Genomic DNA, 18,759 nt, shown 5'->3' on the forward strand with positions numbered 1-18,759 from the left:
GCTTCCAGGGTTGTACTGTTTCTTTGACAGTTTCATTGCAGCTCCTCCCCTGCATCTGGATAAAGGGATTACATACAAGTTTCCATCTTCCTGACAACCAAATGAATCATCATTTTGATTGTTTAAAGATTACTAAGGCACCAGACACTGAATTAATAAATCCAAACCCTTTACCCATGATCATTCATTTTTTATGAGGCAAACAGCTGAATACCAAGATCCTTTGTGCCTCCACAACATTAGCTGAATTGTTTAAAGTGCTGTTTTCAGAGTTCTGTATGAAAATTATGACCAAGTTCCTTATTTTTACAATACTATAAACACATTCCTAAGGAATGTTTTGAAGGATTTTTTTCCCCCTCTAAGAAAGGCCTATAAATTCAGACCAATGGGTTTGCAGCTGGAGAATCACCCACAGCACTTACATATTTCACAGGTGAACAAACTTAAATTTACATCATAATGGGGAGTAGATGCAAGATTAAGTATGCACACAGCTAGACTGGATACATGTCTCCTGCAACAATGCCAAACTTGCTTGTTGTCTACATTTGCAGAAGCCTCCCAAGATGCCTTAGTCACTTCTCTTTCAGAAGATTAAAAGAATCTCCATCACTTGTTGAGTGCTCCAGTTCTACTATGTTCTACTTAAAATGCACGATATTGCTTTTACCCCTTCCTTATTCCTCCTTTGTGTCACAATCCCCAGGCAAGCACCTGTTAAAATTTCAGTATGGTTCTTGCTTTATCTAAACCTTCGTGAACAACAGCTATACAACCAACTGTTCTCATATTTCTTTAGTCTTTTACCTTGATGTTTTGTTCCAGTTATGCTTACCTTCTACTCTCCCTTTTCTCTGGTTGGTAAATCTTAATTTCTACTCAATGACCACTTGTTTCAGAGTTCAGCATATACTCTGACAAAAAAGGGCTAAACCTGATGCAGCCTCGTTTTAAGGAAAGGGTTACAATAAGAAAAATTTGTTCAGTGTAGGGCTGAGAGGTAGATGGGTTACTTTGCTTATTGACTTTTTTTAATACACTTTCGCCTCCAAAGGAGGCCTTGCTGAACTTGCTCAGTTCTCAAACTGCTCCACAGAATTGCATTGCTAAGCATGCACTGAGTAAACTTTCTGCCAGTTTGCCTCCTCTCTTAAGCTGCTTCCACCCACCCTTGTTTATTTTTCTCCCTTCAGTGTTTTTTACCTTCGGCCTTGTCCTCTGTTCTTCCTCTATCACATCTCCTCTCTCCCATGTTTCCTCTTCCACAAATGCTGGATTTTCCACATCCCCAAGGACTACAGAATGTGTTTAAAGTCACATACTTCTCATTGTTTTCCTCAATGTCTCCTATGTATCCATTCTCAGAACTCAGATTTCTGAGAAGGTCCTTGCCTGTCTCCACTCTGATCCGCAGTGAGGTAAGTCAGTGATGATAACAGAATAAGTAAATAAATGCAAGTATTTCGGAGCAAGTAAATACTTTAAAACTAACCAGAAAAGCACTTGAAGATGAAGGTTTCGTTAGATTAGTTAAGCATTGCTGTTTATGGTCAAAATATCAGCCAGCTCCCTACCTGCCTATGCACTTGCTGGAACCAGTACAGGTGTTGCTCAAATTGACCTCAAAATCCTTTCAAATGTGAGCTGCTGATTTGAAAAAGCAAACCTAGATTAAGCAATTTGTGAATGTTTCTTTGTATCTACAGCCAGTTATGACAGCCCAAGGTAACAGCAAGAAAGTAGCATGGTGATGCACACAAATACAACATCAGCCTCCAGGAACATGCTTTGTCAGAATTGTAGCAACAGTCATGTTGCACTTGGTGAGATCACACAGCATGTACTAAAGAAACACAGACTGTGTTTACTTAATTAATAAACATTTAAAACAGAAGCCTACACCCCAAAGTTGCAAAAGTCTTGATAATTGCCATGCATCCTGTTTATGCCTCTGTCCAAGGAAGTAGCACAAGTAGTATGAAACAGGTGAAGCAAAGACACTATGAAAACAACGCCTAAATATGAGTTGTTGGCTGCTTTTTGTATTGCCCATGGTTTTATTTGCATTATGTGGGATTATTTGCCTCCTAGTCTATCTCCATCAGTTTTTGAAAGCCAGATACCCCACACCTTATACTTTCTCCCTGCCCCAAAACTGGAAGCAGAAGAACAAAAAAGGTATCTTATTTTGAGGACAAAAAAAAACATCTAATGTAACGATTAACACAATTCTGTGTTTAGTACTCATATGGCCATAAAATTTTGCTAAATCATGATCTTGTGTTCACCTACACCATCTATAAACTCTTCCTTTAACCAAAACTATATAAGTTAAGCAAGGCTTTATCTGTTCCTCAACTGCCACATTCCAGAGGTTTCTGAAATATCCAGTTATCTTTTGCTTCTTCACTAGTTATACAAAGAACAAGAACATTCATATTGCTACTTAGGTAACCTATTTTCTGTTCAGTAAAATGACAAATTTCTAACACTGAGCTCACCAAGGACAGCTACTATGCTCTGACAACAGGTATCTGTGGTTTTATGTTTTTTTCATGTTCTTCTACAGCCCATTAAACATATGTTATATTTAGGGATGCTTCACATACAAATAGTATTAAAACAGGGAAAATATCCCAAAACATAGACATGAGTGCTCTTAAATTCATGACGCTAAATAAGAAGTATCATTTAACACATTCCATCTTTTAAGCTCCTTGAACTGTAGAATTTAGGTGCCTACCTCAAAAAATAGAAGTGACAGGCATTATATGAAGTCATAGCTAATCAATGAAATCCGTACACAGAATACCAATATTTATACACTAAGAGAATAAGACATAACAAATACAGCAGTAACCACAGAAGTCAGTGGGATCCTTTCTGTGGTTTTGATACAGTGCTGTTTGAAATGAAGGTGTTGCTTAATTTGTACACATCAAAAAAATCAAGTAATCAGTGCTGGAGAGGCTGAGAAACAGTAACATCAGCCACCTGCAGCACGTGAACCACATTCGTAATGACACAACTTCTGCTATGCTGATGGGAGTGGGCTGGCAGCAGCAGGTCAGCAGAGAAAACAGGCACTGTCCTAGATTCAGTGTGCACAACAGCCCCATGATCGTTGCACTCCTATTCTTTGATCCAGCCCTGACGCAAGTTTCTGCTTGATTCTCTCCATCACATACAGGAGGAAATTCCCCTTCTGGCTTCTTTACAGCCTACTTCTTTGTTAAGGAAAAAAGTTTCCTTCTGTATTCCTGCTTAGGAAGCAAAAACACATTTAACCTCTTGGCTGCGTTGCTTTCAAAACACAACAAAATTAAAGCGGTTGAGGATATGCACCACCAAAGTACCAATTGGAGTTTAAGACCAAACACTGCTTAAAATCTGTTGAAAGCCACAAAGACAAGAACGTGACACAAATTTCTAGAGTGTTATCTCATTTTCATTCTCTTGTCCATGTGACTAAATGAAAATCAAAAACCTGTCTATACATATCTCTATATTCTGCCCTCAAATGCCTAGCTGCAGCTTCCAATGACACTTCCAAATTTAGCCATGACAGTGAAGAAAGAGACCAATAGATAAAAATAAGCCCAGTCCCAAATAGGGACAATACAATTGTCTGGTAGCCCTTTATTATGCAAGACAAGGCAGGCTTCAGGACATGCAGATTTTGCATACAATCTGACAAGCACAATATTCCTTTGTACTTCATGGTGAGTAAACAGCCTCACACTACTGTCATCCATTGTCTATCATTAACAGAAGTAATGGAACAAGAACTGGGTAGTTTCAGATTCTCTCTACCTTACATGCTTACAATTCAGAGACATTCAGCAGTAGGCTTTTAGCCTGTAAAAAGCAAACAATCAAATCAGCTAGCCCTTGCTTTTGACTTGAGGTCTCAATTACTTCTTTCAAGGTATCATAGCCTACATACGAATATAAAAATCTAGCCTAATGCACTGGAGCACAAGCTCACTCCCTCCTCAGTTCTGAGATCAACTTCTAACTGTGGACCATCTGCCAGCCTTTCACAAAAAATGGGGAGAGGCCATCCTAGTACAGTAATGCCTGCAGCAATTTTGTTGCTTTGTTTTAATCTCTTACACTGCCTCATTTTTCTTTCATGGATGTATACCAATAAAAAAGTCAATCTAGAAACTTAATGCACTGATACAGACTTAATAAAATACAGTGTACATTTTCTGATGAACTTGGACTACAACGGAAAAGGCAAAGCCAGCAGCTACTAACATAACCAACAAAGAATCAGTTCTGATCAGACATCAAGCTCCAAAATAAGTTATTGGGAGGACCGGTATCAGCAAGAGCTTCTGTGCAGTTCCCTGGCTGATTTTACAACTGAAACATTTCTTAATGGTACTGAGCCCCAGAAAGACACAGAATAGTAACAAATAGTCAGTAAGCTACCACTGTGTCACATTAGGGCAGCTCAAAAGCACCTCCTTCTAATGAAAGAGCTGAAAGAGGCGATTACAACCAAATGTCACGCCATGGTGTATTTTTAGTTTTCTGGCATTGCCTTTGACTCGGCTCTCGTCCCTCAGCAGCAGCAGGCAGCGCAGGGACGTCTGTCTCTCTTCAGCACTTGTCCTGCCCCAACAGGAGAGCGCCTGGCAGCCAGGCTCACACTGCCCATCTCCCTGAGCACCCCAGTCCCACAAATCACCCCTGCAGCTAATTTCTGTAAGTCACACTAATACATATTAAATACCAAAAACATTTTCCATGTTCCCATTTTCTCAGCATTTAAAGACTACACAGAACTCCAGATTCCAACACGAGATCTGCTGTCAAATTTGGTTCTTGGTGAAGCTGTGTTTTTTGACCTTAAATTGTAAAGTGCAAGGCAGAAAACTGAGCAGCTCCCTAATTTCTGTCTGTTATCCCTATTTCCAAGAAGAGGGCACAGTTCTCATAGGACTGTGTGTGGATTATCTAACATTTGCTTTAAGCAATTTCATTAAGTCAGTTGAACATGGGTGGATCAGCAGAGATATTTGATCACTGCTTTTAGGGGATGCCCTTTTTTTTTTTAATTAAATTTGTAGTTAGATACAAGTATCAGAGCATGAACAGTCAAGAGCCCTGTGTGCACTGTAAGTTACTGTGTAACTAATTCAAATACAAGAAAGCAATACATTACACAGACAATAAAAATGTACAAGTAATACATTGTTTTAGAGACATGAGGAAAAAAAAGTTTATAATCAGTGATTTTTTGGTAGCTGCTTCCGTACACTGACTATACAATCTCCAGGGATATTTTTTAAATTACACAATGACCATAGAACACGAGCAGATGGCATGATTACTCAATGTTTTTAATTGCTATAAAATTGACTAATTAGATCCCACCTAGCTCTGAAGGCCACATGTATCCTTTCTAAAATTCCTTACATCATGTAAAAGCACTGAATTTTAGAAAAGTACTTAAAATACACAATAACTAGATTACATACTTTTTTTTTGGTCTCAACTAAACAGGACCCACCTCTTAAAAATCACGGTGCAATATACTGGAATAGAAGGTGAGCCCAATAATATATTTATTATCTTTCATATCCTCTACTTAACGTTCTCTGATATAAAACCCACATGTCTTTGCTTGCATTATGGGGAAAATACAGCTCTCATTAAATACAAGATCTCTCAGAGAAAAAAACTGGTCACATCAGAAAGTCACTACAAATTTCCCAAGCCCTAATCATTCACACTTCATTCTTATTATTACAGTACTCAGCAAAGTGAGTAAGCCATGAGTCAATATCTATCCTCCTCAAAAACAACAAACTGATATTACTCTTAGGGCAATGCTTAGGTCAGTCTGAGGGTTTCTGCAGGCAAATACAAACTGACAGAGACTGACAGAGTCATTGGTGGGGGAAGCTACTCTAAGTGCTATGGCTGAACACCTTTGTACAAAACGAATTAATACTATGGAATGGTGGCCCAAATTTAGTTTGCATTAAGGCGTCTTTAATCCATTCTGTAAGCAACATTTATGGATCCTCAAGGACTTATTACTCTGCCAGAGAAACGTATGAAAAGCTGAGTATGTATGTCCTACTGCTATTCATCCATTTGGTCTGGTAAACTGAGCCAACTTCTTGTTTGATTTTGGTTTATTAAAGTGTAAATGTGGTAAAGTTGTCCAGGTTCCCTTTTTAGTTTCCATCCTTAAGACAAATTAAACATCATCTATCGCTCTGAAACAGCTCTTAACAAGTTCTCCACCAGAGCAGCAGTAAGATTTTTTTGGTGTGCACACTACTTGGTTCTACAAAAAAATCTCCTTTCTGAACCCTTCACAGACATGACCTTCAAATCACTTTCACTCCAGAACAACCTTGAATTCTTTATTTTCTATTTCTTATTAGTACATCCTGCTTTCCCAAAATTAGCCAACACAGTGAAACATCTAAGTCTCAGGTAAGCCAGCTCTCATACACATTGAGGCACATCCCCTTCAGGTGAGGATCAAGATCCCGTTTAATGCAAGACCCTGCTCTTGATAGCAGTTTCCTACTCTTTAACACATAAATATTGGATAAATAAATATTAAATAATCAAGTTTTAGAGGTAACTCTAATCACAAATCACCTACAATCTCTGTGCTGTTCCTCTACTACTGCCCTTTTCTACATGCAGTTTTACCATCCCTGACTCCAAGGCTCAGGCTCAAAGCTCACAGCTGATTTGCTCAGGTTCCTGATTTGTTCTTCCCAGATGACTGGGCTTTGGACTCCCAAAACAACTAATATCAGCTTCTGTGGACAGCAACATTTACTCAATGTTTATATGGAATTTAGTTTTGTTTCTTAAAACTTACGTTTTTCTTTCTTTCAAGTTCCTTTGCTCCCTGTTCAGGCTGTGAGGCTTCATCAGGTGGCACTGTTAAACGTAACCTACAGACATTCATCTGAAAGAAAAACAAAGGTTTGCTTTTAGATTTAAGTGTTACAAAAAATTACTTTAATGACTTGCTTTACAGTATGAACTACACTACTTCTTATACTCAAGTTTTAATTTACCCTTTTCTGCCTTCTGCCACATAGCTGATAGAAGATAATTTTTTAAAGGTTGGAGGGGTTTTCAACTGGCATGAAATAATTCAAGGGCATCCCCATAATTACATACCTGAAATAGCAAAAATCCATTTCAATCAACAACATGTTCTTATGTACTCATAAATGACATTGAGAGCTAAGATAACAGAACAGTGAACAGAACCCAGTTTTGTTTGCAGATCTGGCATACTTTTAATCTTCAAAAGAGATTATTTAGAAACAAAATGTATTCTGGAGTAAATGCCTCTTTTCTGTTCAGTATATATTCAAGTATTTGATCCAAGGATACCCAAGTACTGCAGTTCCACTGAATGTGAACAGAAATATTATTGAAGTCTGATACATACCAATTGTTCTTAAAAAGTACGCTTCAAAATGCTTCAAAGACAATTTAAGAGATATTGTTTCCTATCTGATTTCAGAATAACCTTTCTCTTGCTGAGGAAACAGGCCAACAGGGTTGATACCTTTCTATTCCCAATTGCAGCTTGCCTAGTTTTTGGCTGAGAGATCTTGGCATAGTGATATTTTTAAAACAACAATTTTGTGGAAAACAGCTGTTAAGTCCTAAACAGAGCATCACAAATAATGATATGAGAAACCTGTGTGTCCAAATTTGAAGCTGCACAATACCTTTCCGTGAAATCCCAGCTGTTTATTTACAACAAACAGGGCTCTTAAGGCTCTTCCTCAAAATGTCTAAAGTATTTCTTTCATGATTATTGTGGGCTATCACCACTGTTCAATAGCACAGCATCTCAGCTGATCTACATCTCTTTAGTTTCTCTTAACTATAATACTTGCCTCCAGCCATACTGGATGTGTACCTTCTCTTTGAAATCCATCTTTTCATTACACCTGCCCAAGTCCACAGTTCATGTCTTGGTCATTACAGCACTTCCTTTTGCCTTGAAAATGGCAACCACATTCTGCTCACAGGCAGTCAGAGCACAGCAGCAAAGTCTTTTTCATAACCTCAAATGTTATAGTTTTATAATTCACTTCTTCCAACTGTCTCTCGTACCAGTTAAGATAACTTGACATCACTTTCAAGGCTCTTTACAGTACAACCTCCTCAGAGCACCACTATTCAGCATCATGACAAGGATTCCCATTTTCCCTCTTTCCAAACAATGGACCTTTTTCAACTTTTCCAATAAGCCTTAAGTCCTTCTTCTTCTCAAGTAAAAGCAATTGAAAGAACCATCTGCAAATATCTGCAGCAACTTCCCTATTTTTCTTCCAGTCTTACTTTAAATCCATTGAGATAACAAATCAACAGTGTTTAGACTACTAGTATGCTGTCAACTATATTAGAGAATGCTATTTTGTATTGCCTTCCATCTTCCTCTCTCAGTTTGGTTTTCAAGGTCTGTAAGGCCTTCTACCAATAAGAAATGTGCCCTGAGATAAAGTTCCTATAAAATATGTGAGCTGTGTCTATATTATAAGGAAAAAAAAAAGCTGTCTATAGTAAGAGCAAGATGAAATATAACCTACTCTTAAGACACATCTGTGGAGGCTACTTTTTGTGCAGTGGGCTTCTCACCATTAATTCCTCACTTGGCCATATACCTATAAATCTACAAGAAGCCACCGAGAACATGACATAAAGCGCCCAAAACTTGGTATAAAAGCAGTATTTGCTAAGTATTCTGAAACAATTAAATGCATTTAAAAATGATGAATCCTTGCACATTGGCTTTTGACACTGTGTGACAGCTATGTTTGTTCTGAGAACACCAGACCCTTCCCACACACTGCAGAAGCTGGAGGTGCTTCCTGCTTACAAGTTAGTTATCAAGATATAGTAATAATAACCTCAACTTTGGAGCTCGTTGATTTTTAAGGTAATTAATACCACTTTTTCCTCACCTATTTAATTTCCATTTCTCTATGCTCTTTCTTCCTATTAACTTAGCAGGGTTATTTCCTCTTAAAACATGCTCTTTTAAAACAAGAAGGGAAATGGAGTCTGGCATTCCTCCATGTATGCAAACAAAGACAGACCAGACCCATAAATAGGAAATAAAACTGAATTTGTGCTGTGTGGGAAGTGATAGGTGAGGCCACATTTTTCTTATAGTGATTTCAAATGAAGGAAAACTGGACTAAAAGGAATTAAAGGATTGTTAGGAGACAACATGAAAAATAGCTCAAATAAACAGAAACAGATAATGACTGGCAACTCAAAGTTAGGAGAAAAAGAAGTTGTGTAAGATTCTCTGAAGCTGGCAAATGGCTTGCCTGTTAGTCAGTATGGGACTAATTATAGCCAACATACTTATAGATTTACAATGCAGTGATTGTAAACAAGTACTTATCCCTGTACCTGTACGCCAGTTAGCGAATCGTGACTGCCTGTCGCATTACAGCAACTGATATGTTACAGGGTTCCTATGAAGGAAGTCACAGAAGCCCAGTACAGATGGCAGTCAAATCCCAATTACTAGATTGGAAATATAAATCAATAACAGGAGTACATTGAGCCTAAACTCACTGCACAATCAAAGGTCTACTATTGTTTAAGCTGTTTTTCTTGCCCTTTTCACATTGCCTTCTCTATTACTCCCCAAATCACTTTTTTTTCCCCACTTCCTTATTTCCACACCAGCTCCTTACTTTAATAACACCTCAAATCAGTATCATATTTTTGGCAGTATTTCTGATACAAAATAAGTTTTAATGCTTTACTTTGCAGCCTGTTGCATGTAAATGCCAAACAGAGGGTGGCACTGGCAATCATCTAAGGATTCCAGCCTTGAAGTCATGCCCATGGAGGCTTGTACGGCAGTGGCGAGGTACCACCCAATTCCTCACTAGGACAAACTTATACAGGCTGTACTGTGGCTATTGTTTACAACAGGACTTCCTCAGCACTCCGGGGAAACAGCAGTAAATGTATAAAGTAGTCGTTCACTCCTGCTTCTCCAGGGCCACAGATGATGCACTCCACTTAAGGACAGAACTACAGACCGATTTGTTAAAATTCAAGAAACTATCGAGATTGGAAGGGAAAAAATAACAGGCGCTGCTTTTTCATCTAACCTTCAGAAGCAATTACGGGTGCTGTACCTGTACTGTTCTTGCTGTGCAATGTTTCCTGTAAAAACAACACACTGTACATTTGTCGGCAAGCTTACTTGACCAAATGAATGGGCAGGCTCACATGGGAGTTGCAGCAAGCCCTTCTCCAACAGCAAAACACTGCTGCAGTGATGCCTTAAAATGGAAATGAAATCATGACAGGAAAAGCTTCAACTTAGTGCCAAACAGTGGCAGAACAACGTGCAATTGAGGATGAAGGAGTAATTTCCAGAAACAAAGAGGGTTATGCAGAGAGAAAGCGGGAAGGAGAACGAAAGAGAACTCCCCTTGCAGGGAAAATGCTGTGATTCAATTTCATTCAACTGCTGACTGACAGTAAGAACAACTGAGGAAAAACAGGGATGGACATGTCTTCCACCCTACCTTTATGTCATTGACACTGTAACTTTGTGAGCGTAATTTTTACAAAGAAAAACTGGGTAGAAGAAGAACCAGGTATCAGGTTTTCTAGACTATCAGATTTCAGTCTGATGTGCAGCATCTGTAGCTTTGGTAAGCCAACAATCTAAGTGCCAACATTTTTGACACCAACAACCCATGAGCAGTATTTCCAAAGCTCGTCTGATATCATTTGTGAAACACATATGCAGACAGGAAAACAAAGACTGACAGGTTCAGCCCAGCACAACACTGGACAGCAAAAGTCTGCTGAGTGCAATGGAAATTCACAGATGAAGACATCCTCTATTATCAAATTTCTAAGAGGTTAGTGGGACAGCATAGATGAGAGCTACTGCAATATGGCAGTTAAGAAAAAAAACCAATCTAGGTTAGTTAAAAATGTTAAGAATTCATGGCCCAGATCCACAATCCACATTCATGTTTACCATCCTACTCAAATCACTGGGGTGCAACTTAAATACAGACGACAGATTCAGTTTGAGTGATGTTCTTCAGCCTCTTCTTCCTCTCTTCTACATACCAAAGCACCTCAAAAGTCATTGATCACAGTTATCTATGTACTGAAATAATTGCAGAGCTAGCATTAAAATAGCAAACAATGATTTCACAGAACAATCAAAGCTACTAGTACAGCAACAGAAAAATACAAGCTGTTCTCACAACCAGTCCCATTTCAAGATTTTTGCAGCACCGCACAGGGAAGATGTGGTTCAATATTGATCTAGCTTCAAATCAACTTCAGAGTTAACATCACCAGAATTTAACATTGTTGATCTTTCTAATGTCTGATGATAAAATGGTTTGGGGATAACACATTTGTTTGGTAACTATCTGCTAACCTACCAGTTCAATAGCCAAAAATAACCCCCATTGCCTAAGTCCCAATGCTAGTTTTAGACGTTTGAAGGTGAAAGCAGAAAAGAACTGGCTGTTTAATTTCATTTGGTCCTAAAAAGCAAAGAAGAAAGTACTTTGGTCATTTATCTGTTGATTTGCCTGCTCCATTTGTGGGATTCCCCACACAATTAAAGGGCACTTTTCCTGTGACCACAGGCACACAGGAATGTGACACACATCTTTCATTTATTCAGCAGTCATTCTAACTGTCTTCCTCTCCTCTTATGACAACTCATAGTAAGAGAGCCACTTTTCACAAAAAAAAAAAAAAAGAACAAAAAAAACCCCCAAACAACAACCACCCCCAAAAAACAACAAAAACCCAGCAGCTTCCCAGTTGGTTTTATTTGCAAATTAGGTTTTTACCGATTTCTTTATGAGAATGTATCAAATACAGCTCATTTTACATCATCCCTGGCAAGTATATCATCGGCATGAAAATAAGAAAATTATCACTTAAATGCAAACTCTCTTAGCTCTAACTTCTTCAAGAAATACTAAATCAGGAAAACTCAATGAGAATGCAAAAGACATGTAGGGAACATAACTATGATTTCCAAACCATCTTAATCTTTCCACGTACATGAGCAATTTCATTTTTACGAAGGCTAGGGATTTTTTCTGTGGAAGAAACTGACCCTCAGCTTATCATGCAAAACACGGCAACATGACATTCTTCATTGTTTCAATTATAAACTCACGTTTTTGGAGTGTGCAAACAATCACTAAGTAATTCCAGAAGTATCACATAATTGTCTTTCTTTGTAAGGACTAGCTTATCACTTCTTTTGATTTAATTCTTCACACGTGGAATGCGCACTCACAATGGCAGCAGTGTGGTTACAGCAGCAAAAAAGGGCTGTTTAAAGAAGGGTGGCTGTAGAGACGCTCATGTCGTATCTGCCAGTGTTTTAACAACTTTTTAGAAGCATTTCCTAACAGATTAATACATCATTATTATTTATCACATTTATGAAAATTAAAAAAAATACATCAGTAAGTCATATTCCTGTATTTGAGGAACTGTTTATAAAAATAAATTACTGTTGCCACTGAAGTAATTACAATAAGCTCCCTCATGATAGATTGTGCCTCGACAGGAAAGTTCTCAGTTGTAAATATCAAGGTACATTTCAAGGTGGGGGGCAAAGTCTCCAGCACAAGCAACCCTTCCTCGCAGGTTTCCAGAAGAACGGCCAGGGACTAGCACTACAAAAAGCCTTGCGGGACACCCCAGCAGCTCTTCATTTCCCAGCACCTACTACGAACGCGCACGAAGCTGTTCTCACACACTGCAAGCTTCACCTGAAAGCACCGAAAATATGCAAGAAAAAGCCCTACAAGTAAACTACAGGGGGGGTGTCAAACTGCCGCTTCGCCCCACGACACCGCCCGCGGGACCTCCCTCTCCGCCGCCCCCCCGCGCACCTTCCGCCGGGTACGGCCGCCGTCGCCGGGCGGCCTCCGAGAGGTGGTGGCAGTGACCGTCAGCCCCGAGCTGTAGCGCAGCATCTCCGCGGCCGGCGCGCTGGCGCTGACTGCGGCTGCCTTAGGCCGGCGGCGCCGCTCCGCCCCCGCGCACATGGCCGCGGGCGGCCGCAGGGGCCGGGCTGCCCCAGCTGGGCGGGCCGGGGAGAGAAGCGCGGCTTCGCGGAAGGCGCTCATGAGGCTCCTCTTCCCCCCTCCCGCCGCGGAACTTGCGTCTCCGCGCTGGCTCTTGCGCCACGAAAGTGCCTGATTTCTTCGCGTGGGGTGAAACCGGGGAAGGTCGCCGTGGGACGCCGTCCCAGATAAATTTGGCCTTGGGACGTTGGGGTGCCAATGCACGGTGGCATTCCCTCTGCTCCTGGGAATTTTGGGTGTTGGGGTGCAGCACGGGGAAGGGGGCTTTGAGAGGAGACCCAGGCAGGTCCGTGTTTCACTCAGCCACGTCCCAGACAGTGGAAAATGGGAGTTAGAGATCACAGAACCCACTGGAGGCTGCTCCATCCCATTTTCCAGTACACACCTCTGAGTGCTCCAACCAGAGTTCTATATAAAAGCTTGACGCTGTCCTCTCCTTCCCATAGCTGCCATTCCTGAGCCACCCAGGCTTGTCAGTTTGTTAGCTGTGCTCCGGGAACAAGTACCAGAGTGATCTGAAAGCACCCAAACTGCCTTAAGTGAGAGGCACAAACCCAGTGCAGCTCAGTGCATGAGTGACACTGTCAACCTTGGTGCCAAAGGTCCAAGGAGGAGGTTAGTCTGGTGCGCTGGAGTCAGCTGGCCCTGAGCCAGACTGCAGGTGTGGACTTCAGCATTTCAGATGCTCAGCTCTTCCGGGACCTGGGGAAGGGAATGCTGTAACCCTACACCGCGGTACACAGGCCTAGGTGCACGCACACCTTCATCTGCAACCTTGTGCATCTGTCATGACCAGTACATTCCTTAGTAATCAAAGGAGTTAAAACCAAATAAGATGCTTTTGTTTGAAAGAAATTGCAGAATAAATACCTATAACAGCATTTTTGAAATACGTTATCCCCTATCTCCACATCGTTACCTTGAGATAATTAAGACCATGAGAGAATACAGTTATGGCTATGCAATGTCCTTGCCTGTTACGACAATTACAATCATACTGCTGTGGCTATATGCTTGTTCTTATTTGGAAAATGCTGAAGGGAGGGAAGTAATTTGCACTGGAAAAACGGACACTGCACTGTACTACCAGTGCCTCACCCTCTGCGAATATATCTGTTGTCTTTTGCCTTTCAGTTCCCTGTCCCCAGGGCAAGACACTGAGCTATCAACATATCAGGATCTGAGGAAGAGAGGAAGAAAGCATTCCCCAGGCCCAGCAGAAAGAATGAAGGGTCCACATTTAGTATTCAGCATCTTTTGTGTTGTTTTTCCAGCTACAATTCTCTTCCCTACCGGAGGCAGGTAATACAGCCCAAGGCAAATGAGACAGAACCACCACTTGTATTTGAGTTTCTTTCAATGCAAGATCAGCTACACGACTTTTGTGTAAAGGTGTCTTGTGCCTACAACAATTGCACAATTGCATTTCCTTATGAATCATCCACTGTCATAACTCCTGGTTGTAAAGCTGCATTCAGAGTGGATTTGCAGATGGAGAGGTTTATCTTCAACAACAGGAACACATTCCTTCACAAGTGTGTCGCCTACCTGCTGGGTTGTCCCTTTAGCAGTGGGCATTGCTTATTCCTGGTCATTCCGGTGAGCAGAAATGTCTCCATTTAAGTTCTGGTATGCAGACAGCTAGTGGCGTTTGTGATTTCAGCTGGGAAAGAGTTCATATACCTGTGAGATTCTCCTGGTTAATGACAAGTTATGCCTTCTGGACTTCATTCCCCTCTGGGAAAAGGGGTGCATGCGGAGCCGTCTAGTCACTTTCTGGCACAAACAGAACTGCTTTTCTAAGAACAGGCACAGAGACTGAACTTGTGCCACACCATGGGAAAGGACCTCCCTTCCCATACGCTAGAGCGTCAGAGAATAAGGCACAATAATCAGATCTCTGGGAGAATTTTTAAGGTCTGCATCAACTTTGAGAATATTGATAATTTTGATGGAAATCTTACTGGTGCAGATGAGGAAAATATTTGTCCATGAATAATACAATGACAGATAATACAAATACTGTTTTGTCTGTTTTGTCTACTTTACTAGCACCTCTCCTCATTGACTGGAAAATCCAGCAGGCCAGTACAGCTAGTAGTCTGCTTTATTCGGATACTTTATGAATCATCTCCTTGCCTCCCCCATGGTCAGCATGCTGCACAAGTGTAGTAAGGAGTCTTGGGTTTTTTTCTGCCTTACTAGGTGGTTGTGTATCCCACACACCCACCTGCAGCCTCTTCAAACATTGTGTAAGCTGTGTGGTCCTATGTGCATCGTAAACACTTAAAAATAACTTATAATCTCTTAAACTCTGCCAAGGCTGAGATGAACATGTATAAGTGAGACTCAAATCAACAAATACATCTCTTTGTATGAAAGCAACATTTGGAGTAACTTTTTCTCCATCACCAAAGCTCTGATGCATTACAGGAATTATGGAGCCAGCCGCTAGCGTTGAGTGAACACCTGGTACCCCCGGTAGGAAAAAGGAAGCTCAAGAGATGATGTTGCAGCAATATGAGACATACACAGAAGAGCTGCAAAAAAGCTCAATTATAAAATTATTTTTGGATGAAGACAGGATAAACAGATTTGGTATCTTCATCTTGGACAAAAGACAGTGGTGGAGAATGGGCAACAGAGGTGTAGAAAGCCATAACTGGTATGCAAAAGTGAATTGGTAAGGGCGATTCATTATCGCCCTTCTGAACAATGGATTGAAGTAAACCAGGCACCACATTTATACGTGAAATTAAATTATGGCAGAGGATACTCTGATTATGAAAAGTATAAATGCTCTCAAAAAGCAGCTGGATAAACTCATAGAAGACAAGGTATGAGGGCTATAAAACATGAAGATATATCTACAACTACTGACTCAGGATCTCTACAAATTGTGGATTTGCTTTCTTGATAACTCTTCTATGACATGACCTCTGACCACTATCTTTTCAGCCTTGACATGACAGACTCCCACCAATAATGGTAAAGGTGACAAGCTTCCAGCAAGCAACAGTTCTCCTCTGCTATGAAAGGAGCTCTCTGCCTAGCATCTGTCCTTGTCTAGAGCAAGCTCTGCATATATCTCTGGCTGCAGCTCATTATTCTACATCTGCCATTTGTTCTCACCCTCAATAGAGACTTAAGCCAAGAACACAATCCACAGAATCCCTTCCTCTTTCACTCCCTGAGAGATCAGGGAAAAATGTCTGCTTGCTTTCAGTTTGTCCCTGTTTGCCAGGGACTTTACCTCCTTGGTTCTGGTACGGTCTGAAGTAGATTTTCCACACTTTACAGTTCTTTTTACCTGCAAGGGTCATAGGATGCTGTTGTGAACATTTCATGCTGTCTGTGGTTTGGACATGGTGCTAGCTTACAGAAACAGGATGGGGGAATGGAAAGTAAATCACTACTTGGGAATTAGTTTGAGTGAGACAATAGTATTCTACTGATTTTTACAGACTACACAAAAGGTATATACAGTCATATAGACAGCACATAGACAATATACAACGTGGTGGCAGAAGGTAATCTGAACAGGATACTGAGCTTTCAGTTCAAAACCTGATGACACTTTGTGAATGCCATGATCCCAAGGTTAATTACAGGCTGACACTATAGTATGAATATCTGGAGCTATAGTTGTTGTGAATCAGCTAATATAATTACAAAGGAACTACAATAAATTTAAAGTGTAGGCACCTTCTTAATTTTTTTGCAGGGTACGTTGTTTCCCACTACCAGCATTACTGACATGTTTTTTCCCACAGAAGGGCCAAAGATCTTTATGCTGTGAGAAAAATGAAACAGGATGTCATAGAATCAACAGGCCTTTATATGAAAAGCCCTTGGTCATAAGATGGGCAAGAGAACACAGAATACATTGAGCAGAAAGTAGATCTGCCTTCACAGAATAGCAGATTGTATAAGAATTCCTGCAGGACTGGGAAGCCTGGTCTTACCTTAACAAATTGCCTAAATGTGGGCATGATAAAAGGATGATTTTTTTTCATCAAAATCTCTTCTCCATCTTCAGGCTAACTGCTGACAGAATCCAGAGGAAGAAGGAAAGTTCCAGTAACACTTGACCAACTGGAATATTAATCCTGTGAGATTTGGGAATAATTGCAGTGTTAGAAATCGAGCACGAACTCACACCTATGGTCATGAAGGTTATAAAGTCCCATTTGTATTGTTACAAAAATGAGGTGTTATAATTAACTTCTAATAGCCTTCACTTTCCAGGGGGATTAAAATCCATTCTACCTTCATCATCCCTAAGGCATAAAGCCCATTTATAGCAGAGATTATCAAATGGACAGATGCATGTAAAACACTTCAGAACCAGACTCAGTAAGGCCTCTGGACTTGATCACCTATTTTTCCTCAGAGCTGTTTATTTTTTCTGCTAGCTCTCACCCTTGTATTCTGGAGACACATACTTAGCTCAGCATCATGTAACTCTCAAGCTCTCTTTTTTAGGCATCACAGCTCCTATGAAAATTTTAGTCTGCCAACAGTCATAAACCAGAAACTGAGCCCCCAAATTCAGTAGTCATAGGTCCCCTTCTATGCAACATACAAACCAATATATAATTTGTACAGTTCTTGTCTTGAGCAATATTTTATGTTTACTGGCAAATACATCTTTGCTGCATTTGGAGCAACTGTGCTTTAGAGCCACCCTTTTGAAGTGACATAACATACAGCTATCTTTACAGCTTGCTTCAGCTACAAGCATCTGAAACCTATCAATATAACTGTTTGCTGTCACCTAACACTTTTGGTATATGGCTAATACAGGATTACTACAGAAATTCAGAGCCTCTCTTGCTGATCTCACAAATCTATAATTAGGAATTCCCACACCAGGATTTTGAAATGCAGAATATACATTTTATTTTGCAAAGCCCTCAGTACTCATTTTATGTAATTATTTCAGTTATGGTTGCATTGGATAAAAAAATAAATTTCTGGCGTTACCTGCAATAACAGTTTGATTCCATCTTTACTGATAATGTAGAATCACATACTATAATTACAATAAATTCTTCTTTGAATGTTTTCTGCTTTTAATTGTTGTCGTACTTCCTACTTAGAGTCATTCTTCCTGTTGAGGTTCACCAAGTACTTTTTAACTATATATCAATAAAGTCACAAAATGCATGATAGCTCAACAAATAATAAAATGCAATGTGCACTATAATTTCGTCTGGAAGAGACAGAAAGGACAAAAGAGAATGGGTTAGTCACTCAAAGCTGTATCTGGGTGAGAACATAGACCAAGTCCATCAAAGCCAATCAGGTAATGATAATAGTAACAAGATTCTGCCATGTACCTTTATGCATATATATGCATGTCAGTGTATTTAAGTGTATTGATACTCCTAGCAGTTAGAAAAATGAGGCTTACACCTGGTAGCTCTGATTTGCAGACTCAGACTGTTAAAAAGCAACTTACAATGAAATAAAAATTACTGCTAAGATTTTAAAAAACGCTGCAAAGTCTTAAAAAGGCATGTTTTTCAGGAAAAAGATTATTTTTAGCTTTATTTGGGGGGGGTTGATTGAGCGTGTCTGTGAATCATAATATTCACACAGCTATAGTAATGGCTTTTATTAA

General features: G+C 40.1%; 1 protein-coding gene across 4 annotated transcripts in view; it reads right to left on the reverse strand.

The window, feature by feature from the left end:
• MYZAP (myocardial zonula adherens protein) overlaps positions 1 to 18,385 on the reverse strand; it is a 64,206-nt gene extending 45,821 nt beyond the window's left edge. For 2 of the 4 annotated variants that reach the window (XM_065847061.2, XM_065847059.2), the window contains exons 1-2: positions 12,939 to 13,514; positions 6,866 to 6,955 (exon numbers count right to left, since the gene is read on the reverse strand). In XM_065847061.2, coding sequence (XP_065703133.2) covers positions 6,866 to 6,955; positions 12,939 to 13,499 — 651 coding nt within the window. In that variant the 5' untranslated portion in view covers positions 13,500 to 13,514. Of the gene's footprint in view, positions 1 to 6,865; positions 6,956 to 12,938; positions 13,515 to 14,681; positions 14,797 to 17,098; positions 17,243 to 18,119 lie in introns of those variants that run through there. The other 2 variants (XM_065847060.2, XM_071813877.1) reach the window with 2 other exon arrangements.
• Positions 18,386 to 18,759: the final 374 nt, after the last annotated feature.

The sequence above is a fragment of the Patagioenas fasciata genome, chromosome 12, assembly GCF_037038585.1.
Source record: "Patagioenas fasciata isolate bPatFas1 chromosome 12, bPatFas1.hap1, whole genome shotgun sequence".
Classification (NCBI taxonomy): Eukaryota; Metazoa; Chordata; class Aves; order Columbiformes; family Columbidae; genus Patagioenas; species Patagioenas fasciata.